The sequence below is a fragment of the Lucilia cuprina genome, chromosome 4 (assembly GCF_022045245.1).
Source record: "Lucilia cuprina isolate Lc7/37 chromosome 4, ASM2204524v1, whole genome shotgun sequence".
Lineage (NCBI taxonomy): Eukaryota > Metazoa > Arthropoda > Insecta > Diptera > Calliphoridae > Lucilia > Lucilia cuprina.
The window spans coordinates 62,129,711-62,152,046 of record NC_060952.1 but is presented as its reverse complement, the minus strand read 5'-3'; the positions used below and the strand labels follow the sequence as shown (position 1 = coordinate 62,152,046).

Below are 22,336 nucleotides of genomic sequence, written 5' to 3'. Positions count from 1 at the left end.
TATTTAACGTCCGATTTTACTGAATAAGCAAATGAACATAAATATTAATACTGGAAATAAAAACAATTTTTTCTTAATTTTTAAAGTTAAACTACGACGGACCGGTTCTTCTACCCTGAGCTCACTTGACTCTCTCCTACGTCAATAGTTAAAAATCTAGTAATTTGACGGACTCTCAAGAACTCATTTGAATATTATCATATTTTGACTTGCTTTGACTAGCTTTTATACTTTTTTATTCTACAAAAATCAGTCAAATAATAAGATCATTAACTCAAAAAATTTTGTACAAATATTAAAATATGTTCAATTGGAAATGTTAATATTAAATTCTTGAACAATGTGCAAAACAAATTTAGTAAGTAAAATATAATGATTACCTTTTCTGCAAAACGAGCATATTTGCCTTCCTCTGTTATGTAATCACTGGCGCATCTCTTCAAATGACTTACTAAATATTTACGAATAGTTTTTACTGAAGGTAAAACTACACTGCATACTAATGACAACAACGCCCAATGGCGAAGATTAACTCTTGAATTGGGATCCGGATGATCAGTTGTTTGTTTTATAAGTTGCAAATAAAGTTCATTTATTAGTGACTCTTTTCGCATACATTTATCCATGATTGATTGTACAATAGTAACATGTTCATCTTCAGCTCTTTGCACTGTATCACCTATACAAAAATAAAACAGAACACTGTAAAGGATATCATTGATATTTACATATGTATGTATATGTATTTTAGTTTTTTTGTATGTAGTTTGTTTATGTACTTAGTAATGTGCAATTGCATGTGAGTCGCACAATATTCTGTCCTTATATAAATAAGAGACAAAAGTAGAAGGACTCTTTTAAAATAAAGATAATTTAAAATTTTCAGAAAAATCGGAGTAAGAATTTGATGTTTTGATTAAAAAAGGGTCAAATCGGTAATCTCGCAACTTTGAAACTAATAGAGATATCAAAAAATATTTAAGTGTCCGGTAATTGAAGCTCAGCCCATTAGGGGAAAAAAGTGGCAAACATTTTTTGGTACTTTTTATACCCATCATCAAAAAAGAAGAAAGATTTTGTCATTCCGTTTGTAACACATCGAAATATTAGTCATAGACCCATAAGAGTATATATATTCCGGGTACTTATTAAATTATAAGACGATCTAGTCATGTCCGTACGTCTGTCTGTTGAAATCACGATAGGACCACACGAGAGGAGCTAGACAGTTGCAATTTTGCATATACCTATATTCCCTATTGCTAAGGTTTATTTGGTATTGAAAATGGGCTATATTGGTCCACTTTTTCGGATAGCTCCCATACAAGTGGACCTCCTGAAAACAGCTTTAACGGGTATAACTGCTTTAAAAGTACGTGTATAGCGATGAAATTCGACACAAATAAGTTTTATATGAAGCAAAATATTTCTACAAAATTTTTTGAGGATCGGCCCATAAATGACTCTACCCATTCTGAAAATGACTTTAACGCTCATTACTTGTTTACAATTGCGAGTACAGCGATGATATTCAATGAAAACATGTTTTATATAAACCAAAATAGGTCTACAAAAAATTATGGATCAACTTTAGAAATTTTTTTTTAGAAAATTGACTTAAGCCATATCCCAAGTAACACCCAGAGCATTCCATTTACGGCATACGATTTGATGGTGGGTATATGAGATTCGCACAGCCAAATATAACACTCTTACTTGTTTCTTATCATATGTATCTTTCAAACCAATAAACTTAGAAATAATTCTTTAAAAAATTAAAATTTGATATTTATTACTAAGAGGAATATGTTTCATTAGTTTAAAATCCCTAGATCTAAATTCAGTTTTAAATATTGAATATTAACAATTTTAATTTAGATTATAATCATCACTTCTGCAGGCCTTTTTCAGTACTTCCATGGAGTAGATTTAACATCGTTTTAGCTTCTTTGGATTTTCTGTTTTTGCTGGGTAAATTAACAATAATAAATTAAAAATATTACAAACATATAAGATTTCATTATCATATTTTCAAAAATTTGATATAAGCCCTTATAATATTACATTAACGCTTATTACTGACATAAAAATGCGAGTACAGCGATGATATTCAATGAAAACATGTTTTATATAAACCAAAATAGGTCTACAAAAAATTATGGATCAACTTTAGAAAATTTTTTTTTAGAAAATTGACTTAACCCATATCCCAAGTAACACCCAGAGCATTCCATTTACGGCATACGGTTTGATGGTGGGTATATGAGATTCGCACAGCCAAATATAACACTCTTACTTGTTTCTTATCATATGTATCTTTCAAACCAATAAACTTAGAAATAATTCTTTAAAAAATTAAAATTTGATAGCTTTTGAATATAGGTATGGGCTAAAATCTGATTTATTACTAAGAGGAATATGTTTCATTAATTTAAAATCCCTAGATCTAAATTCAGTTTTAAATATTGAATATTAACAATTTTAATTTAGATTATAATCATCACTTCTGCAGGCCTTTTTCAGTACTTCCATGGAGTAGATTTTACTTCGTTTTAGCTTCTTTGGATTTTCTGTTTTTGCTGGGTAAATTAACAATAATAAATTAAAAATATTACAAACATATAAGATTTCATTATCATATTTTCAAAAATTTGATAGTCGCGACAATTAAAAAGAATAGATGAATAAAAATGTATTATTTCTATGCAATAAAACAATATATACATATGTATTTAAATTTGTGCTAATAAACTAATCTGTAAAACAATAAATATGAAATTTATTTTTTAAAGTGGTATAAGCACATTTGCAATATGTATTTATAGCAAGGTTGGCAACCGTTATCGGTAAGCTGTCGTTAAAATACCTGTTTGTTGTTGGAGTTGCTCTGGTTATTTTTCTTTTTAAGTAAAACATTTTATTTGTTAAATTCAATGTTTGTTTTTATGTATTTTTATTCTGTTCACTATTTTTATAGATATTTTATTCAGTACAATGTTTTTGTTTGTTTCAATTTATTTTCATTAATTGTTTTTATTTGAGTTCACAAATTTTGTTTTTTTTTTGGAAAAAGGGTCACACTTGTTTGACTGTCAAAACTTTGTGATCTCTAACAAATTATTTTGATGCTTGTTAGCAAATTTATGAAGAAAAAAGAAGTAAGGAAAATAGAATAAAAAAAGCACCGTTAGTATTGTAAAGGGTGTTTCACCTTTTAACGTTAAACATTCCAGCCCCCATGACTTGGTGAAATTTACCACAGGCTTTGAATGGGTCCTGAAAATTGTTCTGCGCCATGTAGCAAGGTTAGAACAATATTAATGTATGTAAATAACTAGGGAGTATACTTATTTGCAAATAAAACCACAATTTTTGCAAATGGCCTGGTGATGACTCCATTTTTTTGTCTTGATGTCGACAAATCTACAGTTCTGGTCAGGTCAAAGGTAGGTTTTGATGATTCGCCCATTTCGTTGGGCGGCAAGTTGTTGTTTTTGATGACAACCAGATCGTTGTCTTTAAACGCTGCCCCTCTGTGTCTTCCATTCGTATCTGCGATGGAGTTCAGCTAGGTACTTTTAAGCGTTTCCAACGGTTGATGAGAGTCAGATTTTCGCTGCTTACATCGGGTTCAGCTTGGGTCAATAATTATTATTATTATTTATTAGTATTATTAATACTTTTAAGTTACAATTTTGGTTACAATTTGATTACATAATCATTAAATTAATTTTAGCTCTATAAAAGTACATTTGGAATTGTATATAGCTCTTCAAAAGTGAATTCCATGTTTGGTATCATCTTTTTGAGGTGAGTTTTAAATGACTTTACACCGGCTTCCCAAAGGCCGCCCATGTGTGGGGCTCCTGGGGAATAAACTTCCAGTCGATATTTTGATGACTATAATGAATGGTCACATGGTTTTGAAGAGACTTAATAAAGTCTATACGGTCTTTTCTGAGGAGTTCTGCAGCTCCGACAAAATTTTTTCCATTGTCTGAGTAGATGAGTGCGGGACATCCACGTCTTCCTATGAAGCGGGAAAATGCGGATAGGAACGATTGGGTCGATAGGTCACATGCCGCTTCAAGATGTAAGGCTTTTGTGGCAAAGCATACAAATATGAAAATGTAACCTTTTGTGATAAGACACGCTCGGCCTGTGTAATTTTTGATGTCAAAAGGTCCTGCGTAGTCTACTCCTGTTGTTGCAAAAGGTCTGGATAGAGTTGTACGTTCTGGTGGTAATGAAGCCATGATTTAATTTTGTGTTTGTTTTTTTGTACAAAACACAAGTTTTACAGTTGTGAATTACGCTTTTGACTAAGGGTTTCAATCTGAATATCCAATATTCTGTTCGTAGGACTAGAGTCATTAGTTGGTTTTCTCCATGAAGGGTAATTTTGTGTATAAATTAAACTAAAAGTCGTAATAGCTTCGAGTAAGAAGGCAGCAATATTGGGTAGCGTTCATTATAGGTCAATGCTGGTGATTGAGCGAGTCGAACATTGGCTCTGATAATGCCATTGCGATCCATGAATGGGTTTAAGGTCAAAAGACTGCTGTTTGAGGATATTTTCTCTTTGAGTCTCAAATTCTTATGCTCATCTGGGAAATGATTTTGTTGAGTCCATAAGATGATTTTTGATGAATTCTATTTCTTCTCGTATAATTTCTGCTGCAGATATGCGAAAATGTGTTCTGTTAGTTCCTGTATTTCTCCAGAATCGCATGACATACGCGAGTACTTTATAAGCGCGTGATAGATCTGAAATGCGATTTAATGGGTCTTCGCGTGTTGTGGTTGTAAATGATTTTACAGTTTTAGCTTCTAAATTGGTATCACCTGTTTGTGTTGGTATCGGCCATTGATTTTTAGGTAATTTTAACCAGGAGGGATCGAACCACCATAGGTTGTGGTTTTCTAGTTCTTGGGGGGTACATCCTCGGCTGGCTACATCTGCTGGATTATCTTTTGAGTCGATATGTTGCCAATTTTGATTTCCAACCTTGTCTAGGATTTTTGAGACACGATTTCCTACAAAAGTGTTCCATGAGCAGGGGGTTTCTTTAACCAGGACAGCACGATTGTTGAGTAGGCCCAATAATATGTCTTGGTATTTTGAATTTGAAGATTTGGTATAAGTCCACATTCAAAATTTGCCAATAACACGGATCCACACAGTTCTAAGCGGGGTACCGATATTTGCTTAATGGGAGCTACACGGGTCTTTGAAGCCAGAAAAAACGTGAATACAGAGTTTTCCGATTCTATTCGAAAATAAAGGGTCGCTGAATAGGACTTTTTGAAGCATCACTGAAACCGTGAATTTCCACATTGCAATTCGGACTATATTGGATCCAAAGGGGAATTTTCAATGTGTTTATTATGGGTCAGTTTTTTTATGAATTTTTGCCACTCTAGACAAGTCAAGGGCTTTATTATGTCATCCCAATCGACTTAGTCTAACCAAATCTGTTGCATAATTAGTTTTGCGTCTACTATTATTGGGGCTATCCATCCACAAGGGTCAAAGAATTTGGCAATTGTAGATAAAACTTCTCTTTTGGTGTAGTTTTTTTTTAATTTGAAATCTGGTGCTGTGAATTCCAAGAGTCTTAGTTAGGGTGTTTTCGGACAAATTAACCAATCGAGAGGTAGTAGGGTCTCATTTGGTAGGTCTTGTATAACTCGTGGGTCATTTGAGGTCCATTTCATCAGGTCAAAACCAGCGGATTTTAAAACTGTTTTAAGTTCTTTTCTTGATTTAATGGCGTCGATTGTGTGTCCACCTGCTAAAACATCATCCACGTACATGTTTTGTTGAAGAATTTTTGACGCGAGTGGGTGAGTTGACTTAACAACGAGGCGCAGTTGACTCCAAACGTCACTGTCAGGAGTTCGTAATCCTCAATAGGATCGTTTGCTGTTTGACGAAATAATATCCTTTGATATTTGGTTTGAGTCGGGTCAATGAGTATCTGTCGATACATTTTTGTGATGTCTGCATTGTACACAAAACGGAAGAATCTCCACTTCTGTTGAAGTATGGGTCCTGTATGCAGAATGTCGTTCAAACTCTTCTTGTTTGAAGACGGACTCGAGGCGTTGAAATCTACTCTAAGTTTCGTTGTCAGCCTTTCAGGTTTTATTACTGCGTGATGAGGCAGGTAATAATTTGGGTTCGAGTTGATTTCTTTTTGAGTGTTATCAATAATTTTAAGTCTTTCTTCATATCTTTTTTCAATTGCCAGTAATAATTGCTTTATTTCATTTTCGTTGCTCTTTAATGATGATTCAAATTCTCTTTTATATTCCTTTAGGTTTTGTTTATTTATTCGTACCCCATCTTGTATTTCTCCCAGCACAAGATCCACATTTCTTGTATATTGCATACAATCCTCGCAAATAAATCTAACAAAATTACTTGATTCTAGAACTCCGATCGAATATTGGTCTACACCAGAGCATTTTTTTGTACAATGATATATTTTATCGCAATCACCATTGCATCTTATTCCCGTCTCTCCCCTAATTACTGACTTGCACGTACTGCAATCAGTCATTTTTGGGTTATTTTTAAGATTATTTATCAATAAATTTTTATTTTAGAAAAACTTTATGTTCACTAATAGGATTAATTTTTTAAGTGTTTTAATAGTCTTTTTTCTATTTTTTACACTGTTTATTATTTGTTTTTAATTATTTTATATAGAGCTGTTGATTTTTGCTTGTTATCGCTTTCTCTCTTTATCCCTGTTATTATCGCTAGCAGGACTTAATGGTCTAGAATTTAGGCACGATTCTATACGAGTAAGAATTGTAGATAGCTCTTCAAAAGTGAATCATCTTTTTGAGGTGAGTTTTAAATGACTTTACACCGGCTTCCCAAAGGCCGCCCATGTGTGGGGCTCCTGGGGAAATAAACTTCCAGTCGATATTTTGATGACTAAAATGATTGGTCACGTGGTTTTGAAGAGACTTTATAAAGTATAGACGGTATTTTCTGAGGAGTTCTGCAGCTCCGAAAAAATTTTTCCATTGTCTGAGTAGACGAGTGCGGGACATCCTCGTCTTCCTATGAAGCGGGAAAATGCGGCTAGGAACGATTGGGTCGATAGGTCACTTACTGCTTCAAGATGTACGGCTTTTGTGGCAAAGCATACAAATATGGAAATGTAACCTTTTGTGATAAGACACGCTCAGCCTGTGTAATTTTTGATGTCAAAAGGTCCTGCGTAGTCTACACCTGTTGTTGCAAAAGGTCTGGTTAGTGTTGTGCGTCTGGTGGTAATGAAGCCTTGATTTGATTTTGTGTCTGTTTTTTGTACAAAACACAAGTTTTACAGTTGTGAATTACGCTTTTGACTAAGAGTTTCAATCTGAATATCCAATATTCTGTTCGCAGAACTCGAGTCATTATTTAATTTTCTGCATGAAGGGTAATTTTGTGTATAAATTCAACTAAAAGTCGTGATAGCTTCGAGTTATGAGGCAGCAATATTGGGTGATTGAGCGAGTCGACCATTGGCTCTGATAATGCCATTGCGATCCATGAATGGGTTTAAGGTCAAAAAAACTGCTGTTTGGCGAAATTTTCTGTTTGAGTCTCAAATGCTTGTGCTCATCTGGGAAATGACTTTGTTGAGTCCATATGATGAGTGGATTTTTGATGAATAATTTTTGCTGAAGATATGCGAATATGTGTTCTGTTAGTTCCTGTATTTCTCCAGAATCGCATGACATACGCGAGTACTCGATAAGCGCGTGATAAATCTGAAAAGCGATTTAATGGGTCTTTGCGTATTGTAGTTGTAAATGATTTTACACTTTAGCTTCTAAATTGGTATCACCTGTTTGTGTTGGTATTGGCCATTGATTTTTAGGTAATTTTAACATAGGCTGTGGTTTTCTAGTTCTTAGGGAGTACATCCTCGGCTGCCTATATCTGCTGGATTATCTTTTGAATCGATATGTTGTCAATTTTGATTTCCAACCTTGTCTAGGATTTCTGAGACACGATTTCCTACAAAAGTGTTCCATGAGCAAGGAGAGTTTTTTTAACCAGGCAGCACGATTGTTGAGTCGGTCCAATAATATGTCTTGGTATTTTGAATTTGAAGATTTGGTATAAGTCCACATGCAAGATTTGCCAATAAGATGGATCCACACTGTTCTAAGCGGGGTACCGATATTTGCTTAATGGAGCCGGAAGAAACGTGAATACTGAGTTTTCCGATTGTGTTCGAACATAAGGGGTCGCTAAATAGGCCTTTTCTGAAGCATCACTGAAACCGTGAATTTCCACATTGCAATTCGGGCTGTATTGGATCCAACGGGGAATTTTCAATGTATTTATTGTAGGACAGTTTTTTTATGAATTTTTGCCACTTTAGACAAGTCAAGGGATTTATTATGTCATCCCAATCGACTTTGTCTAACCAAATCTGTTGCATAATTGGTTTTGCGACTACTTTTAATTGGGGCTATCTATCCACAAGGGTCAAATAATTTGGCAATTGTAGATAAAACTTCTCTTTTGGTGTAGTTTTCTTTTATTTCAACATCTGTAAATGAGTCTGAAGAAATGTTCCATTTGATTCCAAGAGTCTTAGTTCCGGTGTTTTCGGTCAAATTAAACCAATCGAGAGGTAGTAGGTATAACTCGTGGGTCGTTTGAGGTCCATTTCATCAGGTCAAATCCAGCGGATTTTAAAACTGTTGTAAGTTCTTTTCTTGATTTAATGGCGTCGATTAATGTGTGTCCACCTGCTAAAACATCATCCACGTACATGTTTTGTTAAAGAATTTTTGACGCGTGTGGGTGAGTTGACTTTACATCTTCAGCTAGTTAAAGTAGGGTTCTAGTGGCTAGAAACGGGGCGCAGTTGACTCCAAACGTCACTGTCAAGAGTTCGTAATCCTCAATAGGATCTTTTGCTGTTTGACGAAATAATATCCTTTGATATTTGGTTTGAGTCAGGTCAATGAGTATCTGTCAATACATCTGTATCTGTCAATCTATCTGTTTTGGGGTCTCCTCCACCTCCCAAAAGCGTGTGAGGATTCGTTCAAGGGACGAAGTGTTGAGTAGTGACACGGTTGTTCTAGGTTATGTCGTTGTTAATATTGGTCCCCCCACAATCCAGCCAAATACAGTTTTTTGTGCTAAAAGGAAGTGATATTTGGGATTGAAACGTTTGATGCTGATGTGGACTGTCGCGTCACAATTTTGAACTGAGGTCTGGGTTTTTGATCCCTTATGTAACAAAATGTTGTCTTTGCTTACATAATCTGCAACTGTATTTACTTTTACAGTCCTTGACACTGTGATCAATAGAGAGGCAGTTGTAACATGAATTTGTGAGTCTTACAATGTGAATTCTGTCATTAACATTTTTTTCTAAGAACTTAGGGCAAGACCACAAATGGTGAGATTCCTTACAATTGACATTGTCATTTTTCTGTGACCTGTTTGTGTTTAACGATTTTCTAGTTTTCGGCCCGGTTTCATTTTGGGTCGTGTTTATTTGAAAAGTGTGAACTCGTTGGCTTAGAGGACGATTTCGAATTATCTTTCCTATGCTGGTCGGACTTTGTATTTGATTGTGTGATGGATGCTACAGATTCTAAAATCTTAGAATTATGGGTCAAGAATGTATTGAATTGTTCCCAAGTCGGAAATTTTTTTAATTTCTTGAAGAGAGTTTTAGAAAAGGGTCCCATGTGCTGGTTTCTACACCTAAAGCATTTAATGTTTGAATACAACTATTAACTGTTCGTTGTAGTTTTTGAATTGATGAGCCTGAGTCTTCGGCAACGTTCGGAAGGTCAAATAAAATTTTCAATTGTTCGTTGACTTGGATCCGATTGTTTTCATATTGAGCTACAAGATTTTTCCAGGCTATGTCGAAACCTTCGTTGGTCAATGGGGCATTTGAAACTATTTTCCTAGCATCTCCTCCAGTCTTTTGTATAAGATGAAAAAGTTTCTCAATTTTGCTAAGTCTAGAATTGTTTATGTATAACGCGGTGAAAAGGTCGCGAAAAGTAGGCCATGTCACAAAATCTTCATAAAATGTGTCCGTGTCACATGGTGGTAGCCGCACAAAAGAAATGTCATTGTTTTCTATTGATTGATTTACAACAGCAGAAATCCGTTCTTGTTTGCTAGGGTTTTATATTGCTTGAATTTCTGCGTTGATTGACCATGATTTGTATGCAGAAAGGCCTTTTTTGTAACGTTCGGGAAGCTTAATTTTATTGATTGATTTTTCTTTTGAATCTTTCGTTGTGTACCTACACTCTTCGTACGTCCTTTTGACTTGTGACCATAGTGAATCAAGTTCGACCCGAAGTACCTCAAGAGAGTGAATGTTGTTTTCGGCCGCGTTTTGTGTATACTCTATTTCAAAATCCAAAAGGTCATTTGTACAATTTACAAATTGATCGAGTGCCATTGTTTATTTTGTTTAAAATTCAAACCAATAAAAATAAGAATCAAAATTGGGTCAAAAAAAAGTCCCTGCTAGCGATTTTACAACAAGAGTAGTCAAAACTAATTAATTAATTAATTTCAAATTTAATTACTTATTGTAGGATATTTTGTTTCCCAGTAATTTATCAAAAGAAGTATGGGTGGAAACCCTGTTTGTTTTTCTACTTCTTATTTACAGCGACAAAAAAATCTAAGAGCGAACCCACACACTAAAGGGTTTATGTTTCTCTTAATTGTATTTGATTTTTTGTTCTTACTCGTTGTTGTTGGTCTTCTTTATTTGAGTCGCTGTATTTCAATTTGGGTCTCTTGTTGTTTCCTTGTCTCTCTTGTTCTTTGGGTTTCCTTTTGTTAGCCACTGCACTTTTGTTGTAGACAAAACCAGTATATGCCGTTAGGAATTTTTGGCTATTTTTTTAATTTTTGCAATTTTTAATATTTTTTTGTTGTTATAAAAAACACTGAACTTCACTACACTACACGATACTTTATTCGGTTCAAAGTGGCCAAATGTTTGTTGTTGGAGTTGCGCTGGTTCTTTTTCTTTTTAAGTAAAACACTTTTATTTGTTAAATTCAATGTTTGTTTTTATGTATTTTTATTTATTATTTTGGTTTTGTTCTCTATTTTTATAGATATTTTGTTCAGTACAATGTTTTTGTTTGTTTCAATTTATTTTCATTAATTGTTTTTATTTGAGGTCACAAATTTTGTTTTTATTTGGAAAAAACGGTCACACTTGTTTGACTGTCAAAACTAGAGTGATCTTTAACAAATTATTTTGATGCTTGTTAGCACCAAAAAAAGTAAGGAAAAGAGAATAAAAAAAGACCGTTAGTAGTGTAAAGGATGTTTCAAAAAAAATTGTTAACGTTGAACAATACCTTTTTATCACAATTACCGTTATCGCTAAAATACCGATACCGAAATAAACCAAAATACCGATAACGCTAAAATATCACTATCTCAATAAATTAGAACCCCTATTATCCAATGTCTAGTTTTATTTTATCGTAAGGTTGAATATACAGTTTCCAGCAGAATATCTATAGGTTAAACGATAACCGGATGTGGAGTTGATAAGGCTAAGACGAATATAGCGATGAATGCGACCCAAAATATCTGTTTTTTTTAAAATCGGTTCATAAATAGCCCTACACCCCATATAAGGCCCCCTTCCAAAAATTATTAACTCTTATCGATAAGAGTGATATTACTTGCTTTGCCTTTTATGAGAACCGGCTCATACTTGAAATTTGAAATAAGTAATTTTATACGATCCAAATCAACTGACGATCCAAAATCCAAAAAGTGAGTGCAGCGAGGATATTTGACATATGTCAGTAAGTTTCTTACTTGCCATCAACTCTCTATTGCCTTTTATGAGAACCGGCTCATACTTGAAATTTGAAATAAAAAAGTTTTATACGATCCAAATCAACTGACGATCCAAAATTACAGAAAGTCACATTTAGAAAATTTCTTAACGTTCATTATCGGCTTAAAAATACGAATTATGGAATTCGACATAAGAAACTTTCATACATCTTGCATTTTGATGAGGATTCAGAAAATTACAAGTATTATACAGAACAAAATCTATGTACAAAATTTTATGAGTATCGGTTCATAATTGATGCATACATCGAACGCCCTTTTCGGAATATATTTTGTTAGTTCAAAAGATCTCAGTCTATAATAGACTTAAGCCAAATTCCAAATACCGCCTTAAGCGTTGAAGTCATTTTCTGAAGGGGACCTTATATGGGGGATAGGGTCAATACATAAAATTTGCTGGAAAGGTTTTGCCTCATATGAGACATTCTTATGCCAATAAAATTAAATAAATAAACTTATATTTTGAATATTTAATTATTATATGTGCTCTTTCGAATTAAATATATTAATTTTTATAGGGAGTAGGGTTATTTACACATATATCGACCAATTGTGTAGACAAGAATGAAGTTATAGACGGGCGAGACCGACCTTATAATACCCTACACATGTATACGAATACAATGTGATTTAGTTTTCATAATAAAGCATTTAAGTTGAATAGTACCTTTCCTCAGATATACTAAAGCAATTTATTTTTTAATAAAACTGTGGATATTTAAAGAAAATTTTGATGGGGGCTTTTTAGAGGGGCTAGAGGCAAATGGGGTCCTATAATTATAAAGTTCATCAGGGTCATCAAGACTGGTATAGAACTTGGTTTTGCACCTTTTTGTCGAGATACGAGTATATTAAACATAATTATAAACATAAAAGTCCCAGGTGAAATAATACACCGATGTTAACTATTTTCAATAAGCTTCGTCTACAGTACCATAAAAGATCATGAGTAAATCTTGTAGTTTGATTACAAGATTTACTAGCTCTATTCGGGGGTTGGTTGTATGGGGCTAGGTGAAATAATGGACCGATCACCAAATTCCATTCAATTATCTTTAAAATTGACGCCTGTAGTTTGATTACAAGGTTTACATGGACGGACAGACAGACGGACATAGCTGAATCGACTCAGAAAATGATTCTGAGCCGATTGGTATACTTTAAGGTGGGTATCGGACTAATATTACAAACAACAGCACAAACCCAATATACCTTCCCCACTAAAGTGGTATAGGGTATAATAATAGCGCAAAAGAAAAAATAGGTAAGAAGTTATAGTCGGGCGAAGCAGACCATAGAATACCCTACACCTGTATACGAATAAAATGTTATTTAGCTTTCATAATAAAGCATTTAAGTTGAATTGGACATTGTCTCAGATATACTAAAGCCATTTATTGTTTAATAAAACTGTGGATATTTAAGGAAAATTTTGATGGGGTCGTTTTAGAGGGGCTAGGCCCTTTAATTATAAAGTCCATCAGGGTTATCAAGACTTGTATAGAACTTGGTTTTGCTTTATTATGAAAGGTGGGTATAGGACTAATATTATTGTGCGTTACAAACATCAGCACAAACCCAATACACCCTCTCCTCTAAGGGGTGTAGGGTATAATAAATAAACAAACAACAGATGCAGAAACAACAACAAACGAGAGATCTCCTCTCTCAATTGTGCCAAAACAAGAAAATTGTGTGGAAGGCTGATACAATGGTTTATGAAAATAGTAATGCTAATGTGAACAATATCACAAATAGTATTAATATTAACACTATAAAAACCATTAATGATAAGGAAGGTCACTAAAAAGTGCAAAGGTTTGGCAGTAGTTATCAAGGGTGTAGACAGTTCTGTACCAACTGATGACATTAAAAAGGCGCTAGAGACTGAAAGTTATGAAGTAAAGTCCATTCTCAATATATTTAACAATGACAGAATCCCTCAACCAATGATTAGAGTTGAAAATACTTTTAACTCTTCACAATTGAAGAAAAAGGGTTATACTCATCCCATATAGTCAAAGATATCTCCTTAATCGCAAAATAACGGTAGAGGAACCTATTAAACGCAGAAGTCCTCCTCAATGCCTAAATTGCCAACAGTTCGGTCACAACGGAGCTTTCTGCAAATTACTATCTGTTTGTGTGAGATGCGGAGACATCCATAAAATCCAAGATTGTCCCCACCCAAAAACAGATTACAGTAAAAGAAAACGCAGTAACTGTGTTCAAAATCACACTGCTAACTATCGCGGAAGTCCATCCAGTCTATATATACACATGCAACAATCAAATAAGGCCAGAAGACCTTTATATGCCCAATATAAAGCTTCTAACTTCCAAAGCCTTTCTAATACTTCTAGGGCTCAATATAGAAATATTACAAATATAAATAAGTCGTATGCCCTTACGACAAAAGAGGGTTTCGTTACCAAATACAAATATAAATAATAAAAATTTGCAAACAAATAATGAAAATAATACCACGTTATTTTCATATGCGAATAAGACATTCGGGTTTTTGTCATATTCGGTTTATTCGACAAATAATTATTTGAGGTTTTACGTTAGCCGGTTAATAATCGGATAATTAAAAATTAATGGGTTATTCGAACAAAAGGAAACTAGGTGTTACTATTGCTTTTAACAATAATTTTCTTCATATTACACCCTGTAACAATTTTAAAAAAGCTTTCAAATATGGTAAAGTTGATAAGCATTTGAAAATAGATTACACTTATAGCAATTCTGCGTACTCCGATTTTTACATCCTTATAAAAGGATTTCAAAGTTTAAAGGACTACAAACAAATATTTAAAATATTTATATGCATTTAATGATGCTAATATTGGTGTCAAATGGAAGCTGGTAATCTGTACATTCTATCCATATATTATTTACCTGTCTCACTTAGAAAAAAAAAAGAAAAAGAAATTTAATTTAAAAAGGTTTCATTTTCGTCACAAAAACTTTTAAGTACTTTTTTGTGACAAATTATTTTTAATATTTCCAATTCTTTCTTGACGATTTGAAATAAATTATATTATTTCGAAGGAGAGAAACTTACCTTCATTTGAAATTAATATTAATGCTAACTTTTTAATATAAATTTGGAATTCATCTTTTGAAATCGGTTGTCTTTTAAACTTTAAAATCCTTTAAAGAGCCGATTATGAAAAACTGAGTACACAGAGTTAATACTAATGGTCCACAGTTTCCTGTACGCATAGATTTTTTCATGTTTGAAAATAACTTTTGCACGGTTTATAAACAAAATTATGATTTTCACTTCTTTCACTTTAATTCTATGCTTAGTTCTTCTCAAATATTATAAACCATTCCTGTTTATGTGAAATACTTTTCTATATAAAGAAATTACTGTTTTTAAGATTTTAAACGAGTCCTAAAATTCATACGTTGCCCTAAACACTAGTTCAACTATAACTGTTACTGAAGAACTTATTGGAAATACTTGAGAACACAACAATGTTCCCAAAAAACTTGTTGTAGAAATAAAAACTATATAATTATTTCCATGATTTCTTTTCAAAAATCATCAAATAAATTTTCTTTATTTTTAAAAAAATTATTAAGAAATTAAGAAAAGAAGAAAATTTATAATAAAAATATTCAATTTTGTAGAAAATATATAGTAATTTTCCTGCTAAATAGTGAGTTTTTCTTAATCGGTTAATCGATAGAAATTATTCGGTTTATCTGTTATTTGAAATATGACAATTTTCATTTATTCGAACGATTAATCGTAAAAAATTAATCGATTAACCGATCGACGATTAATCGTTTGAATACTCTAAAACATATGCAATTTCCTATTGCATATAAGTCACCCATACGCCTCCAGAATGGTTAATGGGCAAAACATACGTCAGAAAAACTTGAATCATTCGCCAATCACTTGTAGAATGTGTTTACTGAAAATGATACAAATTGTTCTTTAGTGCTAACATAATAAATAATGTGGTTCCACGCAATAAAATTTCGGTTCTCTACCGTGAAGACGACAATTAAAGGTCACCTGGTATAGATAAAATTACTACCACGATGATAAGTAACCTGCAAAATTCAGTACTGAAAATTATTTTCTTTATCTTAAACTCGATGTATCCGAAAGTATCCGAAATTGTTATGATACCAAAACCGGGAAAAGATGTCACTCAAGTGACATCATACCGTCTCATTTGCCTGTTGTCTATATTCTCAAAGCTTTTTGGAAAGTTATTGCTTGAAAGCCTTATAGTACATTTTAACGATAATTGCATTATTCCTGACCATCAGTTGTAGTCATTTTTGAGGAGGAATTTATGTGAGGAGGGGTTATAATGCACTGATCCTTATAAAAATTGGTAGATAGATTTTGTACTCGCATTTTTAAGCCAGTAATGAGCGATAATTTTCTGAGGGGTCAATTATGGAAAAATCACCACAAAATTAGTTTGAGAGATTTTAAATCATATAAAACTTATGTGAAATTTAATCACTATAATCATACTTTTAATTATTAATGAGCGTTAAAGTAATTTTCTGAAGGAGACGTTATATAGAGGGAAAAGTCAATTATGAACTGATCCACATAAAATTTGGTGGAAAGGTTGTGACTCCTAAGATACTTACTTATGTCAAATTTATTTGTAATAGTAAGGTAATTTTCTGGAGGGGACCTTATTTGGGCGGGTAGGGTCAATTACGGACCGATCCACATACAATTTGGTAGAGAGTTTGGCTCGTATAAACTTTACTTCTGTGAAATTACTCGTATTTTTACGCAAATAATGAGCGTTAAAGTCATATGAGACATTCTTATGCCAAATTTCATCGCTATACTCGTATTTTAACGCCAATAATGATTATTAAAGTGATTTTATGAAGGGGACCTTATATGGCGGGTATATTATACATACTTAATTTAACGCCAATAAGAGCTTGCAAGAAATCTATGTATGTCAAATTTTATCGCTATATTCGTACGTTTTAGACAGTAATCAACATAATAGTCATTTTAAAAGTAGTCCTTATATGAAGGGTAGGACCAATTGTGGTCCTATGTCCGCCATAATTTTTTTCGGAAGTAAACAACGGAGTTGTGAATGTTTGAAGCTTTTTACACAATATTCCGGGGGGGGGGGGGGGCATATTGATATGGGTCTAAGTGAAATCGTTGACCGATTTTGCCATAATAATACCAAACATTTCTGATGAATACAAAAAATTGTGGGAACATTTCATCTCAATAACTAGTTTTTTGTGGACGCTATCGTGCCAACAACAGACAGATGGACGGACATAGCTTGATCTCCTTTGAATCTTAACAGGCCCCAGAAAATATATTAACTTTATGGGGTCTCACAGTGGGGCAGAATGGAAATTTTTTGGAAATAAATCTGGCATTTCTAAACGGCTGATCCGATCGGGATAAAATTTGGCGTGAGCGTAGCCAAGGAGTATTCGAGTTTAAGTTTTGAAGATGAACCCCGCAGATGCCCCAGGGACGGAGCTGTGGCGGCTCAAAGTAGGGTACCTACGACATGTCAAATTTTTAAACTCGTTCAGAATATATAAAAAATACAAAGATTTTTATATTTTCTGAAAGTGCTCGACGAGATCTTGAAAAAACATACCAGACATACTACTTATCTTCTTATAATAATCCGAGTTATAGGCATTTAAAAAAATTTAGTCTTAGTTAGTTAGACAACAAAATTTACAATAATATGCAAAAAATTTCAGATCAATATCATTTACAGATCCAAAAATATACGTTTTTTAATTTGAAAATTCAAAAAATTTTAGATTTTTGCCGTTTTTTGCCCAAAATGTGTCTTAACTCTTTTATTAATAAAATAAAATTTTCTTTAAGAACATATAACAATTTTATAGTTTTCTAAAAGGTATCTTTACGCAGAACGCTTTGGCGTAAAAAACTTGTCCTATTTTTTGAAAATGTTGCCACTGCGTTCTTCCGAATATGACCTATTTTTTATCAAAACTTCAACTTTGGGCGACATGTTCTAAAATCCCAAAGCTGGGATCAGAAAACTGAAAGCAGTTTTGGAAACCTCAATATGTTTTCTATTTACTCCAAAAGTATTTTCCCAGCCCTGAAATGTTGACCCTATGGGCAAAAATGTAAAAAATACCATTTTGGGATTTTCATTCCTATTTTTGGGAATTGCGGGATGCCCTTTGACCTTTTCATAATAAATAAAGATTTTGTCATATATTACATATTTGATAAATTTCTAAAATTATGATTTATATCAAAATTTTAATAGGGTCGCAGATAGCTACAACAATTTAGTCCATATTTATCCCTTAATATCCTTTTTTAGTTAGATATGGAAATTCTCGACCCTTTACAAAAAATTTCAAGCCAATATCTCAATTACATTCAAAAATATGTTCATTTAAACCTGTATCCTTTAATTTCATATTTTTCATATTTTAGTATTAAATATGACAGAACATGTTTAAATCTTATATTTACCTATTTTCTATTTGTTTGCTTATCCTTATAATTGAAATATACAGGTAATGATAATTTTGATTCATTCACTAATAAGAAATATCAATGACTGAATTACAGGTTATAGTAATATAGTCCTAAATGTTAATAGGTAGACAGTTCGTAATTTTTTACTTTGGAATACCTGTATCGGAAATGACAAGAATTGGTATATAAGTAAACTTCTCAGATTTTAAGTACCATATTTAATAAATCTACAATGAAGATTACATTAAAGTACGAAGAGTTGTGTTCCGTTTTATGGAGTGTATCTTCAAAAGGGCCAGAAAGAATTGAAGACATTTCAAATTATATAAAAACTACATATAGTAGAAAAGTAGACAAAACAGGCATATCAAAAATTGAAAACTTTTTAAAACTTTTTGATGTAAAAAGTAAGTCTGTGGATGGAAATCAAAAGAAATTTCGATTAAAATTTTGTAGTTGGATGGAAACTACTACGGAAATCTCAACTTACAACACATCAGCAGGAGCGCCTTGCAAGTCATACGAAGACTTATGTTCAAGGTCAAAAAAAAAGAGGGTCACACAAAAACTTTTTTCAATCTCAAATGAGGAAATTGCTGATACATTTAACGAAATGCTGAAAAAGGAAAACCAACCTATGGATGCCGTACATATTGCAACTATTCTTCCTAATGCATCACCAAAACGACTTAAGCGAATTGTGGAAAGTATACCAACTCCAACATCACAATCAAATTTTACTGAAGAGGAAGCAATAGCGCTTATGTTGGAACTGGGTCTCAGTCGAAATAAGTACCAAATATTAAGGAAAGCTCTGCATGAAAAAGGACACAATATATTACCATCATACAAGGCGATCCAGGAAAAAAACAAACCTCCTACCATCACCTATTGATGCTTCACATCATTAACACAGCATCAAGAATTGTGTCAGACTTGTTGTCTTAATGTGTTGATGTTGTCTTAATGTGTAAGTGGGGATGTGACGGTTTATCAGCACTTCCAGAATACAAACAAGCTTGTGGAAGTCGGACATTAGCAGACTACAAAAGTGTATTTATGTCATCATTAGTGCCATTACGAATTCGTTCATATTCCCTTAATCCATCATCGTCAAGCATCGGAAATTCATTTGAAGATATATGGATCAATACAACTCCGGGTTCAAAAAATTTTTGTAGACCCATTGGATTTGAATATATAAAGGAGTCAAAGAAAACAACAAAAGATTTAGTGGAATATTTAAAAGATGAAATAAATGCACTGGAGCCCATTTGCATAAAAATAAAGGAATTCTCTATTAACGTATCATATCAGCTAAGCTTAACAATGATTGATGGAAAGGTCAGCAATGCCATAACAGAAACTTCTTCCTTCTGGAGATGCTCAATATGTAATGAGAAAAAGTCGCAATTCTCAAATATAAACAAAAGCAGAAGTATTAATGAAGAAGTCCTGTCTTTCGGAATTTCACCACTTCATGCCAGAATACGATTTTTGGATTACTTTTTACACATAGCATACGACCTCAAATATAGAAGTGTGCCAGAGAATCTTACTAAATCAACAAAAAATAATGAAGAATTGAAAGAACTGAGAGCTGCGGAAAAAAGCAGAATCCAAGAAGAATTTAAAGTTCAGATGGGATTAAACATCGACAAACCACTTCCAAGTTGCGGTAGTACAAATGACGGTAATACGGCGAGAAGGTTTTTTCGTGATTTTGAAATTACTTCAAAAATAACTGGAATCGACAAGGAGTTGCTTCGAAGAGTTAACACTATTTTAATGGCACTGAATAGTAAACATAAAATTAATGGAAATCGATTTGGGGAATATACATCTGAAATTTCTAAATTACTTGTATCTCTGTATCCATGGAGGGAACTAACACCAACAGTACACAAAGTATTGTGTCATGGTCAAATAATAATTGAATCGAATATTCTTCCACTTGGAGAGTTAACAGAAGAAGCCCAGGAAGCGAGGAATCGAGATTTTAAGCATGTTCAACTTTTCAGCTCAAGAAAATGCTCCAGGCAATCACAGAATGAAGATATTTTTAATAGTTTACTTCTATCTTCTGATCCTGTTCTTTCAACTATGCGAAAAAGATGGATTTGTTATGAAACTCTATCATCTCAAAACGAGGAAGATTTAAAGGACTTATATTACCTTCTGGATATGTATACCGATATGACAGATTATTTTATAGAAAATAAGTAGTGTTAGGAATTAACTATATAAGTAGGTTGTAAGAATTAATTGTATTATGTTTAAGATAAACAGTTCAAATAAAAAAAGCTATTATACTAACTGATGATATTGTATTAAATTGTGTTTTATATTTCGGTGGGCGGGAAAGGTGGTTTGTGTGGGGTGATTTAGGTGTTGTTGTGCGTGGCTCATAATAAAATTTATTTTTTTTTTTGTATATACAATGTTATTTAATAAAATAATTAACTAAATAATTTTTAAAAATTGTCCAAATATTTTATTCAACACCAAATGTATGTTCTGTCATACTTAATACTAAAATATGAAAAAGATGAAATTAAAGGACACAGGTTTAAATGAACATATTTTTGAATGTAATTGAGATATTGGCTTGAAATTTTTTGTAAAGGGTCGAGAATTTCCATATCTAACTAAAAAAAGATATTAAGGGATAAATATGGACTAAATTGTTGTAGCTATCTGCGACCCTATTAAAATTTTGATATAAATCATAGTTTTAGAATTTAACAAATATGTAATATATGACAAAATCTTTATTTATGAACAAAACTCAATGAAATCTTCAACGCTTGTTAAATTTGTCATTTCAAATAAGAAAATGCAAAAAAAATTGAAAAGGTCAAAGGGCATCCCGCAATTCCCAAAAATAGGAATGAAAATCCCAAAAATGGGATTTTTTACATTTTTGCCCATAGGGTCCACATTTCTTTCAGGGCTGGGAAAATACTTTTGGAGTAAATAGAAAACATATTGAGGTTTCCAAAACTGCTTTCAGTTTTCTGATCCCAGCTTTGGGATTTTAGAACATGTCGCCCAAAGTTGAAGTTTTGATAAAAAATAGGTCATATTCGGAAGGACGCAGTGGCAACATTTTCAAAAAATAGGACAAGTTTTTTACGCCAAAGCGTTCAGCTTGTTATATGTTCTTAAAGAAAATTTTATTTTATTAATAAAAGAGTTAAGACACATTTTGGGCAAAAAAACGGCAAAAATCTAAATTTTTTTGAATTTTTAAATTAAAAAACGTATATTTTTGGATCTGTAAATGATATTGATCTGAAATTTTTTGTATATTATTGGAAATTTTGTTGTCTAACTAACAAGAAAAAATTGAGTCCATTTGGTCCAAAATTACGCCCGGTATTCAAAAAAGGCGTAAATTTTTGTATCACTAAATTTTTAAATGCCTATAACTCGGATATTATAAGAGATTAAGTTAAATAAAAATATAAAAATCTTTGTATTTGGGTGAAAAACAAAAAAATGGCACGAGTTTAAAAATTTTACATGTCGTAGGTACCCTACTTTGAGCCGCCACAGCTCCGTCCCTGGGGCATCTGCGGGGTTCATCTTCAAAACTTAAACTCGAATACTCCTTGGCTACGCTCACGCCAAATTTTATCCCGATCGGATCAGCCGTTTAGAAATGCCAGATTTATTTCCAAAAAATTTCCATTCTGCCCCACTGTGCGATGTTAAAGTTTTCGTTCAAAATTTTAAGATTCTACTGTATAGATTCCAAGAATAAACGAATTTTTGTATTTTGATATATATCTGAAAATGCCACGATCCCCCTAACCCTAGTCCGTCCACCTTTTATCCTAAATAATCATATTGACACTAAAGTGGCTCCGACAAAATTTGAGGACTCTAACTGTTATATTATCTCATATATACGAATTTGTTGGCTCCTC

At 32.9% G+C, this 22,336-nt stretch overlaps 1 protein-coding gene across 2 annotated transcripts in view; it reads right to left on the bottom strand.

The window, feature by feature from the left end:
• LOC111688377 (myosin-I heavy chain) overlaps positions 1–22,336 on the bottom strand; it is a 1,083,699-nt gene that overhangs the window by 386,604 nt on the left and 674,759 nt on the right. The window contains exon 13 of one of the 2 annotated variants that reach the window (XM_046950624.1): positions 381–679. The exons of the other annotated variant lie outside the window; for it this stretch is intronic. Within the exon in view, the coding sequence (XP_046806580.1) occupies positions 381–679 (299 nt within the window). The remainder of the gene's footprint in view (positions 1–380; positions 680–22,336) is intronic. 2 annotated transcript variants of the gene reach the window in all.